Raw genomic sequence first — 16,029 nt, forward strand, 5'->3', positions numbered from 1 at the left:
GTACATATATGATCAAAATGAAAGCGGTTAAAATGAAAGTTATTGCATTTTCATAAATCCATCCTTTTTTACTGGCAGTTTCGGACTTAAGGGCATTTTAAACTTTAATGAAAATAGCGTCTCTGCACGTAAACTGATGCTATTTGACATGTATTTTGGGGTTGAAAAGGGTATACCTGCATACCTGCCCAAGAGTTGCGCACTCTGATTGGTTGATCATAGGGGCGATCATGACGGCATCCAACTCTTCAAGTTCCAACTGCTCCATCACATCCTATTTCTCCATGTTTGTTTTTACTGGTGATTGTCGTCACAGCTGCTTCCTGTTCCTCTCTTCTATGTTTTGTTTTGGTGCGATATGATTTTTTCCTAAACACTGCCACCCTGTGTACCTGATTTCTACAACATGCTACGCACACATCAACACAGAAGCATAAAAACTTGAATGTAAGTGCCGCTGCATTGCTTACATTTGCGCTTTGAATTACGTTTACATTACGTTCAACTATAAAATGTGATTAACTTCAGACAACACACCACAACTGGACTTGGTTTTGATTGCCTCCCCTCATTAAACAACTTATAAAATCCGTCCAATCAGGCAAGTTTGCAGCATTAGAACAGACACACCCACTGGAAAACCTCCACTCAGCAGGTTTACCTCATTTCAATCAGAGGAGCTGGTGCTGTCAGCCAATCAGGGTCCAGTATTGTGAGGACTTTAAGGAGTCTTCAAATTCATTCAATAAATACCCTTTTAACTCAATAACATTTATTAGTAAAACATTGTGAAAAACATGATTCTATATCTTGAGCTATAGTATAATCAAAACAAAACCATGAAAACTGCCCAGACGCTGGTCAGTCCTCTCTTCATAACCTCATATGGATACAGTAAGCTACATACGCTACAGTACTTAAACTTCTTAAAGTAACTATTTGTTACAAAAAGGAATATGACTAGCAATATTTTGTAATACGTTACCCCCAGCAATGAAGATTGAAGAAAAAAGATTGTATCATATTATTTTTCCTACCCCAAAACACAGGTAGATCTATAATATTGTTCTGGTTTTGAAGATGTTGGGCATGTTTTTCCCAATAGTAAAACAGAGAGAGAGAGAGAGGGAGAGAGAGAGATAGAGAAAGAGAGTGTGTGTGTATGCACTCTCTTTGCTGTCAGCTGCTTGTCTCACTATGCCTGGGGTATTGCTACAGGGGAGACTTCCGCCTGTCATCTTCACTCTAGGTAAAGGAAAAAAACCCTTAATGAGGTTCATCCTCTATCCTCCCAAAAATGGATTTGCCTTTGTTTTAGCACCAATACCATCGGATGAGATGAAAGCAAAGAAAGGCTTTGTTATGACAAGAACATTTACCCAAAGCTGCTGAGAATGCCAGCCAAGATTCTTTCATAATGTTGATAATCTCTTTCAAAACATTCTCTTTCTCCCTTAGAGAGCTTGGTCTTGGTCTGTTTTTAGGCAAGAAATGAATTACCATTGACACTTCTGATTGTTACTGTATGTCATTATGTTTTACCTCAGGTCCAAGGCCTCCCTAGAGTAAATCCACACCATACCAGAAGGAAGTGTATAACATTGCACCTTTTGTTATTTGGGCTCTCGCCTTTAACCTGAAAGCCGGCCCATCCCTATTTGTGACTTTATAGAATCCACCGCTGTTGGTTTGCCACGGTCTCTAGTGGGCTCATTAAATAGCTATGCTTAAAAAGCTATTTAATCCCCTATTCTATTAGATAATCACTGAGTAAGAATATGATGTGGTGATAAGGAGGGTTTATCAAGTTGCATTATGTATATTACCCCTCTTACATATTAATATGATTCTGCTTTTGCACTGTCTCTCTGTACTGATAATTCCCATGGCGTTTTACTATCAGCAACTTCGAATTTAATTTGCAGGAATAACATTGACATTCATTTCATCGAAAGCCAACAAGCATGGCGTCACGAGCTGTGAAGGTAGACCTGACTTCATTAAATTCTGGTCAATACTCTGGACACAGAACACAACATCCAAGAGCGTTTTTCTTCCCCTGTTGAATCCCCTGCTGCTAATTAGCTGTTGATAATAGTGGAGGTTTACAGGCTTCACAACTGTGATGTTTTATCGACTACGCCTCTGCACCCACAGCCAGTGCAAGAACACGGGACTAGGTTTGGTCTGAATGTGTCCACTCCTGTTACCCTTTGCTTTCTCGGATTTGTGTACCTTCATGCTCTCCAGCCCAGTGAACAGCAATGATGATTGAAGGACCTGTGTATTTAGTTGTCAGCTGAGAGAGACATTTGGTTCTGAACCCAGAGTTTCTGCATGGGCACTGACAGCGCCGAGGCTCTCCAAACTGTCAGAGAACAAGGACAGTATGTAACTGGAACACATAAGGAAAAAATCACCATCCCTCCCAATTTGGGCCTATAGGTGATGGAGTTCTTACCCTTCTTATGCCTGTATTTTTAGGCTTATACACACTGAGGGAATCCAGTCTTTCATCTACAACATTTGTAGGGCAAATTACAGTTATGTTAGCACTTTAACCATACCTCCCTCTCTGTCCTCAAACATGCCACGTACTTTTCATCACATACTGTTGGCCCTGCATCTCGCTCCACACATTATGTGATTATACTGCATGACTTGATGAGCCAATATTATGAGCACACAATGGATAACAGGTGTCTCCAACAACAGTCTTTCAGAGTTAATAAAGTATGCTATGTCTGTGAGAAGATTAATGTGCAGCAATGAAATTCATATTATGCACCAACCTGTGGAATAAGTAGCAAGAAGAACATTGCTACTAACATCAGAAGCTGTATACATTAACCTGTTGATCTATGTTACGCCGATGATACATCTTGACAAAATAGCCACTCTGCATGACTGTCTGGCTGCTAGGGTTAGGGTTAGGTTAGGGTTATCTATTTTTTTTTTCCATTTGATGTAATTGTGCAGTCAGTAACAGTGGCATCTTGGGTTCGAAAATATTTCATTCGGTATAAGCAAAAGTCTGGGGTTTTTGTTATTGTCTGTATGCTTCATGTTAGGGTCAGGGTTAGGGTTAGGGTTTGTTTTTGTTTCTGTTCTTTTCTGCTGTATTTTACTAGGTTGGATAGATGATTTAACTGCCTCCATATGTCTTTTATATTTCAACAGGATAATTTCTCAGCCCAGGACATGGTTTCCTAAGGGACCCTACCACCCACACATCAAAAGGGATAAACAAATATCCTGGGCCATGACTGCCCTGCTTGCCAACGTCAGTGTTCCCGGGAGTACAGCGGTTCTGCTGGCGACTACAGACTGCCCTTTCAACCTGACTGCAGCTGCCCAGTCGGGAGAGCTGGGGCCGGGCCGGTCACTGGCCCCTCTCTGCACCCTCTGCTGCTGTGGCCTTCTCAATCGCACCTTGGCAGTGGTGTTTATGGTCAGCCTGGCCTTCGCCATCGTGGTCGGAAATGTGGTCACCCTCACTGTCTTCATGCAAACAAGGCAGTCCCGAACACCACAGGGATACCTGAAAGGTAAATGGTAACACTATTAAACTATTTACCTCCTAGAACTTGTTGGCAGCAGAAATGGTCTCACTTGCCAAGTCACACAAATTTCTCTCCTTAATAATGCTCATGTATTCCACAAAGCTAATCAGTTACCTGAAACACAGTTCAGGTTCCTTCATTCACACAGTAAATTATTACAAAGAAATTCAATATTCATACTGCAAATAACTCAATCCAAAAATGAAACTTTTCATATTTCTATGAAATGTAATACATTATTATCAAGAAAAGAAATGCTTATAAGATCTAATTTGTTTGAATTGATGTGACAATTTCAGTTCACACACTTTTCATACAAATATCAAATTCAGAATACAGACAAATACAGACGCCACATTAACCGGGTCAGAGCGCCTAGATCAAAAGGCACTTGCTCCATTTGCTCTAAATATGCTCTTAATTTGTCTGTTTGTTTGTTCAGTACAGTGAAAAGGTCAAAATAAAAACAGCTAATTTATTTTCTTCAATGCTTAAAAAAATATTCACAAAACTGCACTTTTCTACACCATAGTGAAATTGTAATTGAATGGAATGACTGTGGGTCTGTTGAGAGCTGAACGTGTTCACTCGCCCCTCTTTCTCTCTCTCTTTCTCTCTCTCTCTCTCTCTCTCTCTCTCTGACAGTATCCCTGGCCATAGCAGACATGATGGTGGGTGTTCTTGTGGTCCCTTTCTCTGTCTACACTGAAATCTCTCTGATGGTAACCAACGCGCCTCCGATTTGGTACCAGGGCAGTTCTACTCCCACTCCCTCCTCCTCCTCCTCCTCCTCCTCTTCATCCTCCTCCTCTTCCTCCCTGGGTGGGTTAGTGGGCCCTTGGCAGCCCTGCATGCTCATTGGCCCCGTGTTTGCCGGATGCACCTTCGTCTCTATCAGCACCATTTTCCTCATGACAGTGGAGCGAAGTGTGGCGATCCTCCGGCCGCTCCACAAGGACGCCCTGGTGACACGGAGGCGAACTCTGCTCCTCATCCTGCTCTCCTGGGCCGCGAGCTTCCTGCTGGCTCTCGCGCCCCTCATTTTCAGCAGCAACTTTACTCTGGAGTACAACGAGTGCAGCCGCATGTGCAACTACACCCCCTTGTGGTACGGAGGCCAGCTGCCGCCCGACGCCAACATCCTGCTGCTGTTCCCGGCATTTGACTTCACGCTGCTCGGTGGCACGTTGGCAGTGAACATCCTGTCTTTCACGAGCATCCGCCGCTATTCCCGCAAACGTAAACTGCTCTCAGAGGGCAGTCTGGGCGATGGAGGGGGAGGAGGGGGAGGTGGAGGGGGAGGGTGTCCTCACAGGCCTTCCTTTTCAGACATCAAAGCCGCCAAGACAATCGGCATACTGACGTTTGCCTTCACGGCGTCCTTCTCTCCCATCGCGGTGTTCGTGCTGGGCAACGTGGTGGGATACACCTGGTGTAACTTTTCCTTCTTTGCCTTCTGGATCCTAACAGGGAACAGCTGCTGTAACGTCATCATCTACAGCGTCAGGGACCAGCGCTTCAGGAAGGGTGTGACCCTGCTGTTTCATAGAGACCAGTCCCCCCCACATGGCGAGAAGACCTGAGGGCTGGGGTCCAGTAAAGTTAAATTTCATTCAGATCTTAATATTCACTCAAACAATTAAAATTCTAATATAAAAATAGGCTATTTTAAACAGAAAAAATGTAATTCTGTTTCAAGCACTGAGTGAAATAAAACTGTAAATGGAATTCAAACCCAGCTGAAATTTAAGCGTTTGACCTCCCACCCACACCTGCCTATGGAACAGCCAACTTGTATCTATGCATGGCATGATAACACCGTTATCAGGATTGGCCAAACACACGTAGGTCTTGAGCAAGAGGGCCATTATCTGCATAATTTCAGGCTCTTGTAGCTACTGCCACTGCCACAGCAATCCACATCCACTTCTCTGGTCGCCCTCCCAACCTATGTGACTGTGTAGTCAAACCTCTGGAAAGAGGTTTTATATCAGAGGGCTTTGACGGGCCTTTCACTGATTTCAGGAACCAAACCAATTTCCAGGAGCTTCACAGACACTCACAGCAATCACGAGGCACAACAATTCTGTTTTTTATATCAGTTGTGGGTTTTCATGTGTTGACTTATACAAGGGGTGTTGTTTATGTGTTTAGATATCTGCTCGTTAAGAACTGGAATAAGGCAGATAAGACATATTTAGGATAAGGAAACAGCCCATACCATTGGTTTGATCTCTATGCTATCACATCCATTACATTCAGCATCTAATTTCATTCTATGGTCATATGAATCTGCCTCAACAATCTGAAATGCACTTTATCAATTATCATTATCTGAGTCATCTGCATTGTGTTATGTGTCAGACATAATGTGGTACTTTTGTTAATACAATAATGTTACTTTTGCACAATTTCATGGTTTCTTAAAGTTTCATTTTTGTTATATAATATTTTATCATTTTATAATAATGTAATGATTGTTTTATTTTTGTCTAAGCAAATGTGAATGAAAGAGTGATCTGTTTATTTTGGAAATCTATATAGACTAAATGAATGGGGTGCCACCCACAGAAATGTATCGTAAACAGCGTTATAATAATGGCAGGCCCTCACACCCTGCCCGCCTATCTTTATACGGTATAACATAATCGTAACGTAACCTTATCTTAACAGTGTGTAAGCTGTAAGTCTTGTGTATTGTTGGGAATTATGTATTGTTTAGAGGGTACAATTTGAAAATATAAATTAATCTTCAAGTGAGGTAGAAGAGCATTTCATAGCATGAAAATGGCTATATTTTCATTCTTGAGAAAATAGTTGCATTTTATTTTTACTCTACCATTATTGGCAGGTATCTACTATGGTAACAACCCGTAAACTGAATAAACATAATAAGTAAACTAAAAAACACAACAATAAAGAAGATGCTCGCCTCGCCATTAATTGTTCTGAATTGTTTCCAGATTTATTTTGTGAGTCTGGAAACTATCTGAAGTTCCACTGATGTGATAGTAAAATGGTGAGAGACAATTGTAAACATTGTTTGTCTTATTTACCATGAAGTGCCCATTAAATCCAACTAATAGAGAATCCAGTGTACATGCAAGTAGGCATATGTAGATATCAAAAGGTGCTGTAATATAGGTTGACCCAACAACAAACATCAGGGAATAAAATGGTCAAAAAACATCCATGTGCACACTTCATTGAATGAATGAGTGTCTTCAGTAATGAAAATGTACAAACTCATAGCCATTCTATGTTTCAACAAAAATTGTAATTATTTTTCTAGTTTAAAAAAAAGCTGTGTCACAGTCATGGAAAAGTCCAACCTAATCAACATTGGTTCTGTGTACTAAAATAAGTGATTATTATTGTGCTGATATTGAAACACTGTACAGAGTTGTATCAGTATTGCATAATTCATATGGTGATTACATCAGATTTGGTAATAATAAATGTATTTGGGAACACATCATTTGTGAGTTTAATGGGGTTCACATAAGTGACGGTAATGCATCCAGGCAGCTTCAGATGTCGTTCGGCTCTCTGCTGTAAAATTCACAGCCTCAGCAGTTACACAAGCTGCTGGAAAACCACTTCAGCGTTTCTCCATTTTCTCCAGAATGTTCCTCTTCTGACTCCATTGGGATCCAACTTGTCATGTTATGTAAAGTGGAAGGGAACGAGCTCCTTTGCCAGCTACAGTCACACCACTGGATAACCCTGGAACCCAACATGAGGGTTTGTTTCTTTTTCTTTTTTTGGGTACAGTCCAGGTAAGAATCCAGAGTGACATCTACTGTGCTTTCTTATTTCTCGCACTGAGCTTGAGCTTAAAAACACAGAAGTTAGGGTTTGGAAATTGCGGCATTAAACATAATAAACCAAAACAGCTCAAATTGTAATTTGAGGATTTTGATTTTGATTGTGTGTGTGTGTGTGTGTGTGTGTGCTTGAATCTAACAATCCCTCCAGTTCAGAGCGATCTTGTAATTTGAGAAGGCATTAGAGAGCGGGATGGAAGAGGAGATGGAGAGGCTGAAGCTATAATGTCAGCGGTGATGTGATAAAAGCATATTCCACTTCCAGTCCCACCATGAAATAAATGATCCGACACTTGCCTGCACATGTGACCCACTCCAAGACTGAGGAACACTGGACTGTCAGAAAGAGAGAAAGGAAGAGAGACAGGAGAGAGAGAGAGGGGTTGGGGGGGGGTTTGCATTTGTGATGCAGGGTCCACAATGAGGAGATTACATGCTTTCATGCACCTCTGTGTGCATATAGTCCTATAAAGTGCTTTCTCTGTGTTCCTTTATCTGGTAATGAGTCTGTGGGGGCTAATTTGGCTGATAGCACCATTCACATTTTAAGACAGCCAGCTACCTTAATATCGTTTCTTTTGCTTCTGGCCAAAGTCAGTCATTCCCTGTCATTGTAGTAGCAGATTAAACCAGCTATTATCAATATGGATGGTAATTTACTGCAAGAGGTGGCAAGTTTCCAAGCTATGTCATGTACATAAATGTACATAAATGTACATAAATCTCAGGACATGTTCATATGTCCTGGGATTTATGTACAAACATCAAAATCCATGTCTAGTTATTTGTTTTATTTTATTTTACAGGATTTTGTTACAGTCTAATAAGCTGACAGGCTATATGTTGCATCACTCTCAAAAATAATTAGATAATCGCTTAGTACAACCCTTAACATAATCAGAATCGCATGAAATATCCATTATAATTTCCATAGAAGCAATTATGTCTAAATGCCATTTTTCCTTGGTTTCTGGGAATCTAAGAGTATCCAGGAGTATTGCTTTTCATTATGATAATATTTATTCATTTTTGAAGTTTTAAGGTTTTTGATGGTGCAACAGTCTGGTTAGTGAAAGCTGTGGGTTAGGGTTAGGGTTACCAGATCCACATTTGGGACAGGAAATTATATATTGGGTGAGACAGAATATGCTACAATGTGATTGTACAATGTGCTATATCTAAAAGGAAAGTAATGGGCAACGTATGTATTTAAAATCCTGATCCTCAAGACTTCCAAGATACCTTTTGATAATGCTCAGGTAATTATTAATTGTTCAGTGATATATAATGTGCGAAAGTTTCTGTTGTTATACTTGACGCCCTCAGCACACTAAGGTAAGACCAGTTTTAACTGAGACTAGGATTCAGGTGAGAGATTTCAGGGAGAATCAATTGGAAGAGCTCATCTGAAAAGCTGAAGCAAACTGGCTTAAGGACAATTTATCTTTCCAGTGATATTATGACAGTTTTTAATAGGGTGGAGGCATAATTTCATGGGTTGGGCAGGAATCCAGCCTAGTTCAACACTACACACAGCCACTTTAGAGGCTCTAGCAAGACAGAAAAATGTACTGTTCATTTTGAACGCACTTGGGGAACAGAAAGGCTGACACAGCCCTCTTGTGTAGAGAAGACCGTGTTGTAAGAAAACCTACAGCAGGTTATTCATCATGTCCCACTTTCTAAAATTTCCACATTTGAGTAAAATTGTATGATTATTGTAATGTAATGCATAAAGGCTTCTAAGTGAAAAGATTCTTGTGAATCTTACAAAAAAAATGTTCTGTGCAGTGACAATTCAACAAAGAAAATACAAATTCTGTTCACGTCTTTATAAATAAGACAGAGACAAAAAGACTAATTTGCAAGTAAACAAAAATCAAGGCCCTTGGTCATTTGTTAGTCAGTCAGAATCATTTGAATGTTTTCACGTGTTTGGAACAAGTGTGCTTTAATCATACTGCTCAACCTTGGTCTAGTTTAGTATAGAGTCCATTTGCTCTGAGGACCATATACCTAGAATTACAACTCAGAATGGTTGAATGCACCAGTGACTGCGTATTTCTAGGCTTCCACATTTTTCCAAGGACAATAAAGACTGAATGAATTAATTAATGTCCTTCTGTTGTGGGATGGTTCAGGGTAACAGCAGGGCAACATTGTTTCTCTATATCAGACAGACTCTCTATTTCAATTGTTACACTGCTACACAACAATGCCGCAAGCAAGAGATGATGTAGACGATAGGTCAGAGCACTTTGGAGCCTTAGCAAGGTTATGTATTGTTGTCTGTCCTATTTCTTTTTTATCCCCTCTCTTTTCATTGTCCTAATGAATTTTTAATTGTCTCTCTAAGCTCTTAAGGCTAGAGATGTGTGTCAGAACCAATAAAGCGCAGAGACCACCTGTGGCTGGTGTCTGTTTTTGGCTCTGACAGAGGAAAGGGCAAAGGCAGAGATGGCTGAGAGGGGTGATGGGGGGGGCGGCCGGGTTGGGAGGGGTGCTCCGGTCCTTCCACAGGGGGGAACAACAAGCTACTTCTACCCTGGCTTTGCAGGAGCCAAAATAATCTGTAAGTTGATACTGAACAACGGGGAATACCTCTGTCTCCCTCTGTCCCTACGCAGCTCTGCTAGTGGAAAATATGGTTTCAGACTCCGTCCTCCAAGGATTGATGCTGATTGTATTTTCACTGTGGGGCAATTTGTTCCACATTCATCATCTGAGCAGCGTATGAGTGATATTGCAATCAGTCTGCATGAACTCGCCATTATTCAAAAATGACAACACACTGCATTGCCAATGTCGCTCACTGTCCCTGGCCTACTTTTTCTTTTACATTTAGGAGAAATAAGTTTATTGAGTTCATGTTGATTGCTGCAGGTCAGCTATTCACTGAACCACTAGAGGGATAATCAGTCCTTGAAAAAAGTTGATTGCCTGCCCTCTTTTAAATTAAATTTGTGACTTACTCCACTCTGAACCTCTGCACGGTCAATTACTTCTCCATTTGCCGGCATTCCTATTTTGAAGTCGTTCACGCATAACTTGTGTAGCCGTCAATAATTTTAGCGCTGAAATGTTCTTCCTTGACTGCAACGGAAATTAGACGTGAGAGGCCGGTATGATTACATTTTGTAATTGATTTGCCAATGCCGCCTCTCCCTGCTCTGATAGGAAGCGTTCTACTCTTGGAGAATAAGGGCAGGAGGTCCTCTGAGATTTCAGGTACACCATGCTCCATCGCCGCCCCTCCTCCCCTGTCCCCCACCTCACAGATATGTCAACTAGATTATTCACCCACGGCCACAGACTGGGCCCCTGTGCAGCGCTGGATGCCATCTACCCCAGCAGACCGAGCCTCAGCCGTGTGCAGACTGCGGTCTGAGGTCAGATCTACCTGGAGTCTGTACTGACGTTTTTCTCTATAAATACACCCGCCTGCGTTGTTCTTCTAAAGTCTCCTCAATGAACCTACTATTGCACTTTAGTTGAGTGGTGCTGTCATGATGCCACTGTAGCCTGTCTCCAGGCAGATAGCCTGCTCTGTAATACTCATCCCGGGGGTTTTATCATGTTTCACCAAAGTAGTTGGTAACACTTTACAATGGTCTTATTCCAGTCCTTATTCCAGAAATTTTCAAGTACCTACACAGTGATATTGTGTACCTATAATACTTTTCCATAGGTTAATACGCAGGTTAATACACTGGAATACGGCCATTGTAAAGTGTTTAGAGTAATAACACAACAGTTATTGGTCTTGAAATCATCAGCAGTGATTCCAGAGCGAGGTATATTACAGACTTAAAAAACAGAAATCACAGATCTATCCACGTATCTATCCAAACGACTAATAAACTTGAGCAATCTGCAAGAAATACACCTGTTGAGCACCTTGACACTGTCTGAATTTAGTTCCCTCTATAGGTATAAGTCTCTCTCACAGTAAAAACCACGAGGTCTTTGTGCTAAGTCTGACAGTATTAGAAGTGTAGATTATGTAATGTGGAATTTCATCAATAGAAATCTAAATAAATAAATCAAGAATTCAACACAATCCCTACAATCTTTGGATAAGCCAAGGGTGTTTGTTGGTTTCTCATATCTTTCAGAGAAGCTGCAATAGACATTGTTTTTTGATAGTCTATATTGTGATAATTAGCCTAAACTGTGAATGTTTTTAATTAATGCACTGACTTTTTTAATTAGTCTGCACAATTTGAAGCCTTGGCCACTAATTTAAATTGCTTTGTGTTTAAATGTATCATTCATTATTGTGTTTTTGTTTTGTTTTTGTTCTTTTCATGTACAGTACGTTTGTATTTTCACGTTCTACACTTGGCACTCCCGTAAAAGAAGCCACCTGCCCTCAATGTGTCCCCGAGTATAAAGGTAAATTAAATGAATCAAATTATGTATAAGTGTTATGTAGAGGCAGGAGTCGGCCAAGATATAAAAGGCCTGTAGTGTCGATGCATGTAGACTACAATATTTTAGACAGCCACTGCCAGGTTGGGTGATGGCTATCTCCCATGCCTTTTAGCTTACTCTTTTCACGCTCTCTTGGGCTAATGAGAACTGAAGTCCCATATGGCTTTACTGCATGGCTCAGTGCTGAACGTGAGTGTGTGTTTATTACTTTGTTGAATGTGAAAGTTATGTAAAACCTGAAATAACGCTAGGACTGTGCTAAAAAAAGAAACGATGAAACCTTAATATTCGGGCAGCGTCTACAATCAGACCTTTACAGTTTTGCCCTGCTACCTGCAGTGAGGCCAGCTTATTGATTACCAGTCATCAAAATGATATTTGATCAAGATCCTACTGAACATAAGTGATGAACAAGGAAATGAGTTGGGCAAGTGCTGGAAATGGAGCAATGTCTTAGAGTAGAAGGGGAAGAGTTTGTACATGTAAGCTTCTTAATTTTGTGCAAATTTTGAAAAAAGCATCTAGTTTGGAACAATACATACATTTGAGGACAATATTTTTTACATTTTTAAATATCTAAAATATTTTCTTAATGTCAGAGATTAGACTTTTCTGAAATCAAATTATTGCAATTCAATAAAAAGAAAATCAGAATGGTAAGTTCGTGGCTAGGACAGCACAGGAGGATAAGTATGGAAATGAACCAATTAGCCTCAAAGGCCAGATTGTTCAGGATGTCCTGTTCAAGGCATAGCTACTTTCTAGCCTATCCCATGACTTTCCATTTACATTCCACATGCCCAGTCTTACCCGGCATTTAGAGAATCACACCTAGAAAACACTTTAAATCTTGAAACAGTATATCCCATACAAACACACTGCATGGGCACTAAGACACTTGAAGTGTTACTTGGTTTCCTTCCAGTCTTTCACCATTTTAGTTTTATTACAACGTTTTCTAACTTAGCCTTAGACAACAGGAATGAATTTGTTTGCTCTTGAGTGTTTGGATGTCACCATTTCAAAGATGTATTTTTTATGAAAAGACAAACTAAATGTACTTAAATTAGTATTACTTAAATTTTATATTTTACATTTTGATGTATTTTTGCCCTTCTGTGTATATGTGAATGCATACATGCATCCCATCAGCAGTAATAGGTTTGGGCATGATGGTGTGTAGTATAGCTCAGGCCGCCTCTGTCACACCTGTGACTGCCAGTAGCCAGAGGCTTCACCGGCTTTCATAACTGCCATCTGGGGAAGGACACTGGGCTGTATACTTCAATCACTCAGCATTGGAAACATGCAGCACTCAAGCTAGCTAAGATCTACTTTGTTATGCACAGAATGACACAAAAGAAGATTTATTTTCTTCCAGAGCTTTGATCCTCTTCAGCATGTACACAGAATTGGCATGCTGGAAGCTTTTCCCATCTCTATACTTGGGGTATCCAAAAGGCTTTTAGATCAATGCACTATTCATCTCGTTCAGAGCAAAATTGGTTTATCCTTCATGCTTGTATTTTGTAAGGAGGAAAGGAAAAGGAAAGCCTTGGATATTATAGATCAAGCGAACAAGCCAGAGCCTGGCTCCAGATGTGCTCAGTGTTGCAACACGGCTGTATTGTGGCCACTGTCTGCTCGTCTCGGTGCAACTCAGCTCTTAGTAGATTTTTTGGGGGGGGCATTTTTGCCTTTATTAGATAGTTAAACATTTAGAGAGACAGGAAAGACTGGGAGAGAGAGGGGGATTACATGCAACAAAGGTCCTGGGTCGGATTCGAACCCATTACATCGCATTTACATGGTATGGGCCTTAGACCACTGAGACACCAGGACGGCCCTGCCAGTCCGCTCTTATTTACATGAAGTGCAGTGATGTATGAGAGTCAAAGAGGGTGTGGGTAAGGCTGCTGCCCGCTGTGGAGTAGAGTGTGTTGTTGTGGGTTGGCCAGCACGGTCAAGAGCTGAGCCGTTTCAACATGTTCATCTTTTACCAGAGTAAACCACATGGGAGCACTAGGCCAGTGCCTCCTCCCCAAACACTGTACTGTAGGTGACATTTGAAGGACTGGAATGTGACCAGCACCTTTTTTTAATTTTGAATATTTTATTTTGGGCTTTTTCCAATATATAAGCATACAGAAAAACACCAAAAACAGAACACATAGGCACCCCCCACCTACTCCCACCTCCCCACCCCAACATACACTAACAAACAAAAGTATATAACATGGATGACTGTTAATTGTCCATGCACGCATACATAATTATCCGTGTCAACAGTATTCATAGCTGCCATGACCAGCATGTTTGTAAAAAGGATTTTGAGTTGAGGTTGTTTTTGAAGAAAATTTGAATAACCTTTTTGGAAAATTAGATAAAGGATAACTATGGCATCCCTTCTGGAGTGTAGGCTATTTCACAATATTTCTTTTGTTTATATGCATGTATAGGCTACTAGTTTGAAGAAAACTATAGTTATGGGTAGTAAATACTGCCCCCTTGGGTATTACTGCAATATAATACACATTTTACAAATCACTTTTTAATTCTGTCATATCATACTGTTGCTTCCACATAACTCACGAGTCATATTTTCTAAACGTTTCCTATGTTTCCATTAATTCTGACCCAGTATGTTAATTACAGGCTAAAATAATCTTACGAATAACATTACAGCACTGACAGCATTAAAGGAGAGCGTTTATGCCCAGTTGGTTGACCTGACCTGACAGGCTCCCAGCTGTCATCCCCCCCCCCCCCCCTCCCCATGGTATGAACTCACGAACACCTTGGACAGCACCTACAGCGCTCAGAGTTGCATAATCAGGTCGGCTTGACATCCCCCTTACTGTCCATTAACACGTTTCACACGTTTTTCATAAATTCACACATGATTCAGTCAGGACCTGCCCTTTATTCAAGACGGTGACATCTCAGACATGGTGCGTATGAGAGCAAGTAAGTGAGAGCAAGAGGGAGAGAGAGAGAGGCCGTGTAGATTGGCCGGGCTTTAGGATGGCTTCTGGCAAAGTTATTTGTACTTGACTGAATAAAGAACACAGTTTGAAAACAAATGATAATCAGTTTGTAACCTAGTAACCTCTAAAACCCATTAACCTTGATAATTGACATAAAATGCACAAAACAGAATATTACTACTGATAATCTATTATTAGATAATCTCCTAGTGAAACTTCATATTGAGAGAAGATATGTACCGTAGCTTGAAGCATACTGTACAGGTTTTACGCCAAGGTGACAAGGTCTTACTGAAAGTCAGTGACAGAGAAGCTTCAGTTGATATGACAATGCCTTTCCAACCTCATAGATGAGATTACAGCGCCTTCAGAAAATGCACCTGCAAAATCCAAATATATTGAAAACTAGAAAATGTGCTCAGTAGAGCGCAGACCTCCGCCATGTCTGACAACACCCTGCAAGGCTTCACCCAGAGACATAAATAAAATGTAGTAAAGTTACGCACCTTTTGGTGATAGGCTGCGCCCCCTTTTGGCCAATCCACGTAAAAAGTTAAACAGTTGTTCCTTGCCCTGTGACAAGCATGTAATCAAGATTTTGTAGTGTTACGTGAATCTGTTCAGAAGTTTTGCACCTTTTGGTGATATGCCACGCCCACCACCACACCCCCTTTTGGCCAATCGACATGAAAAGTTAATCAGTTGTTCCTTGGCCCATAACCAACCTTCATACCGAGTTTTGTGCAAATCCGTGGCCAACTTTTTGAGATATCCTGCTAACAGACGGACTTGGCGGAGGTAATGAAATACAGAAACATCTCATTTAAAAAGTATTCCACTAGGGTTCGACGGAGATGGGCTTTTGAAGGCTGATACCAATATCAATAGGTAATTTTGCACTGAAGCTGGAATCGCCAATATTCAATATCTTTAAATTTTTCTATCGTCATACCAAAAAAATATGACGTAGTACGGAAGTATTTAGTGTTTCCCCTGGAATTATATTCTTGTCAGGGTGGAAAAGTCTCTTAAACTTAGCTTAAACTCTTAAGCTCAAACTCTTAGCATTTACACTATCATGTGACACTAAAACTCTCCACTGAAACCCATACTAATGAAAATCTTTCAGGGTTAGCCGTTTACGCCCATTACGTCACCATCAGAAAAATTAAAAAAGGGAAGCAGCCTACAGTATCATACTTTAGATGTATCCTGCAT

At 40.7% G+C, this 16,029-nt stretch overlaps 1 protein-coding gene across 1 annotated transcript; it reads left to right on the top strand.

Moving 5' to 3' along the window:
• The first annotated feature begins 3,262 nt into the window (after nucleotides 1-3,262).
• Nucleotides 3,263-5,146, top strand: LOC139929930 (beta-2 adrenergic receptor). The gene is made up of 2 exons (XM_071923005.2): nucleotides 3,263-3,548; nucleotides 4,209-5,146. Exons 1-2 carry the CDS (start codon nucleotides 3,263-3,265, stop codon nucleotides 5,144-5,146), a joined length of 1,224 nt encoding a protein of 407 aa, XP_071779106.2.
• Nucleotides 5,147-16,029: the final 10,883 nt, after the last annotated feature.

The sequence above is a fragment of the Centroberyx gerrardi genome, chromosome 1, assembly GCF_048128805.1.
Source record: "Centroberyx gerrardi isolate f3 chromosome 1, fCenGer3.hap1.cur.20231027, whole genome shotgun sequence".
NCBI lineage: Eukaryota > Metazoa > Chordata > Actinopteri > Beryciformes > Berycidae > Centroberyx > Centroberyx gerrardi.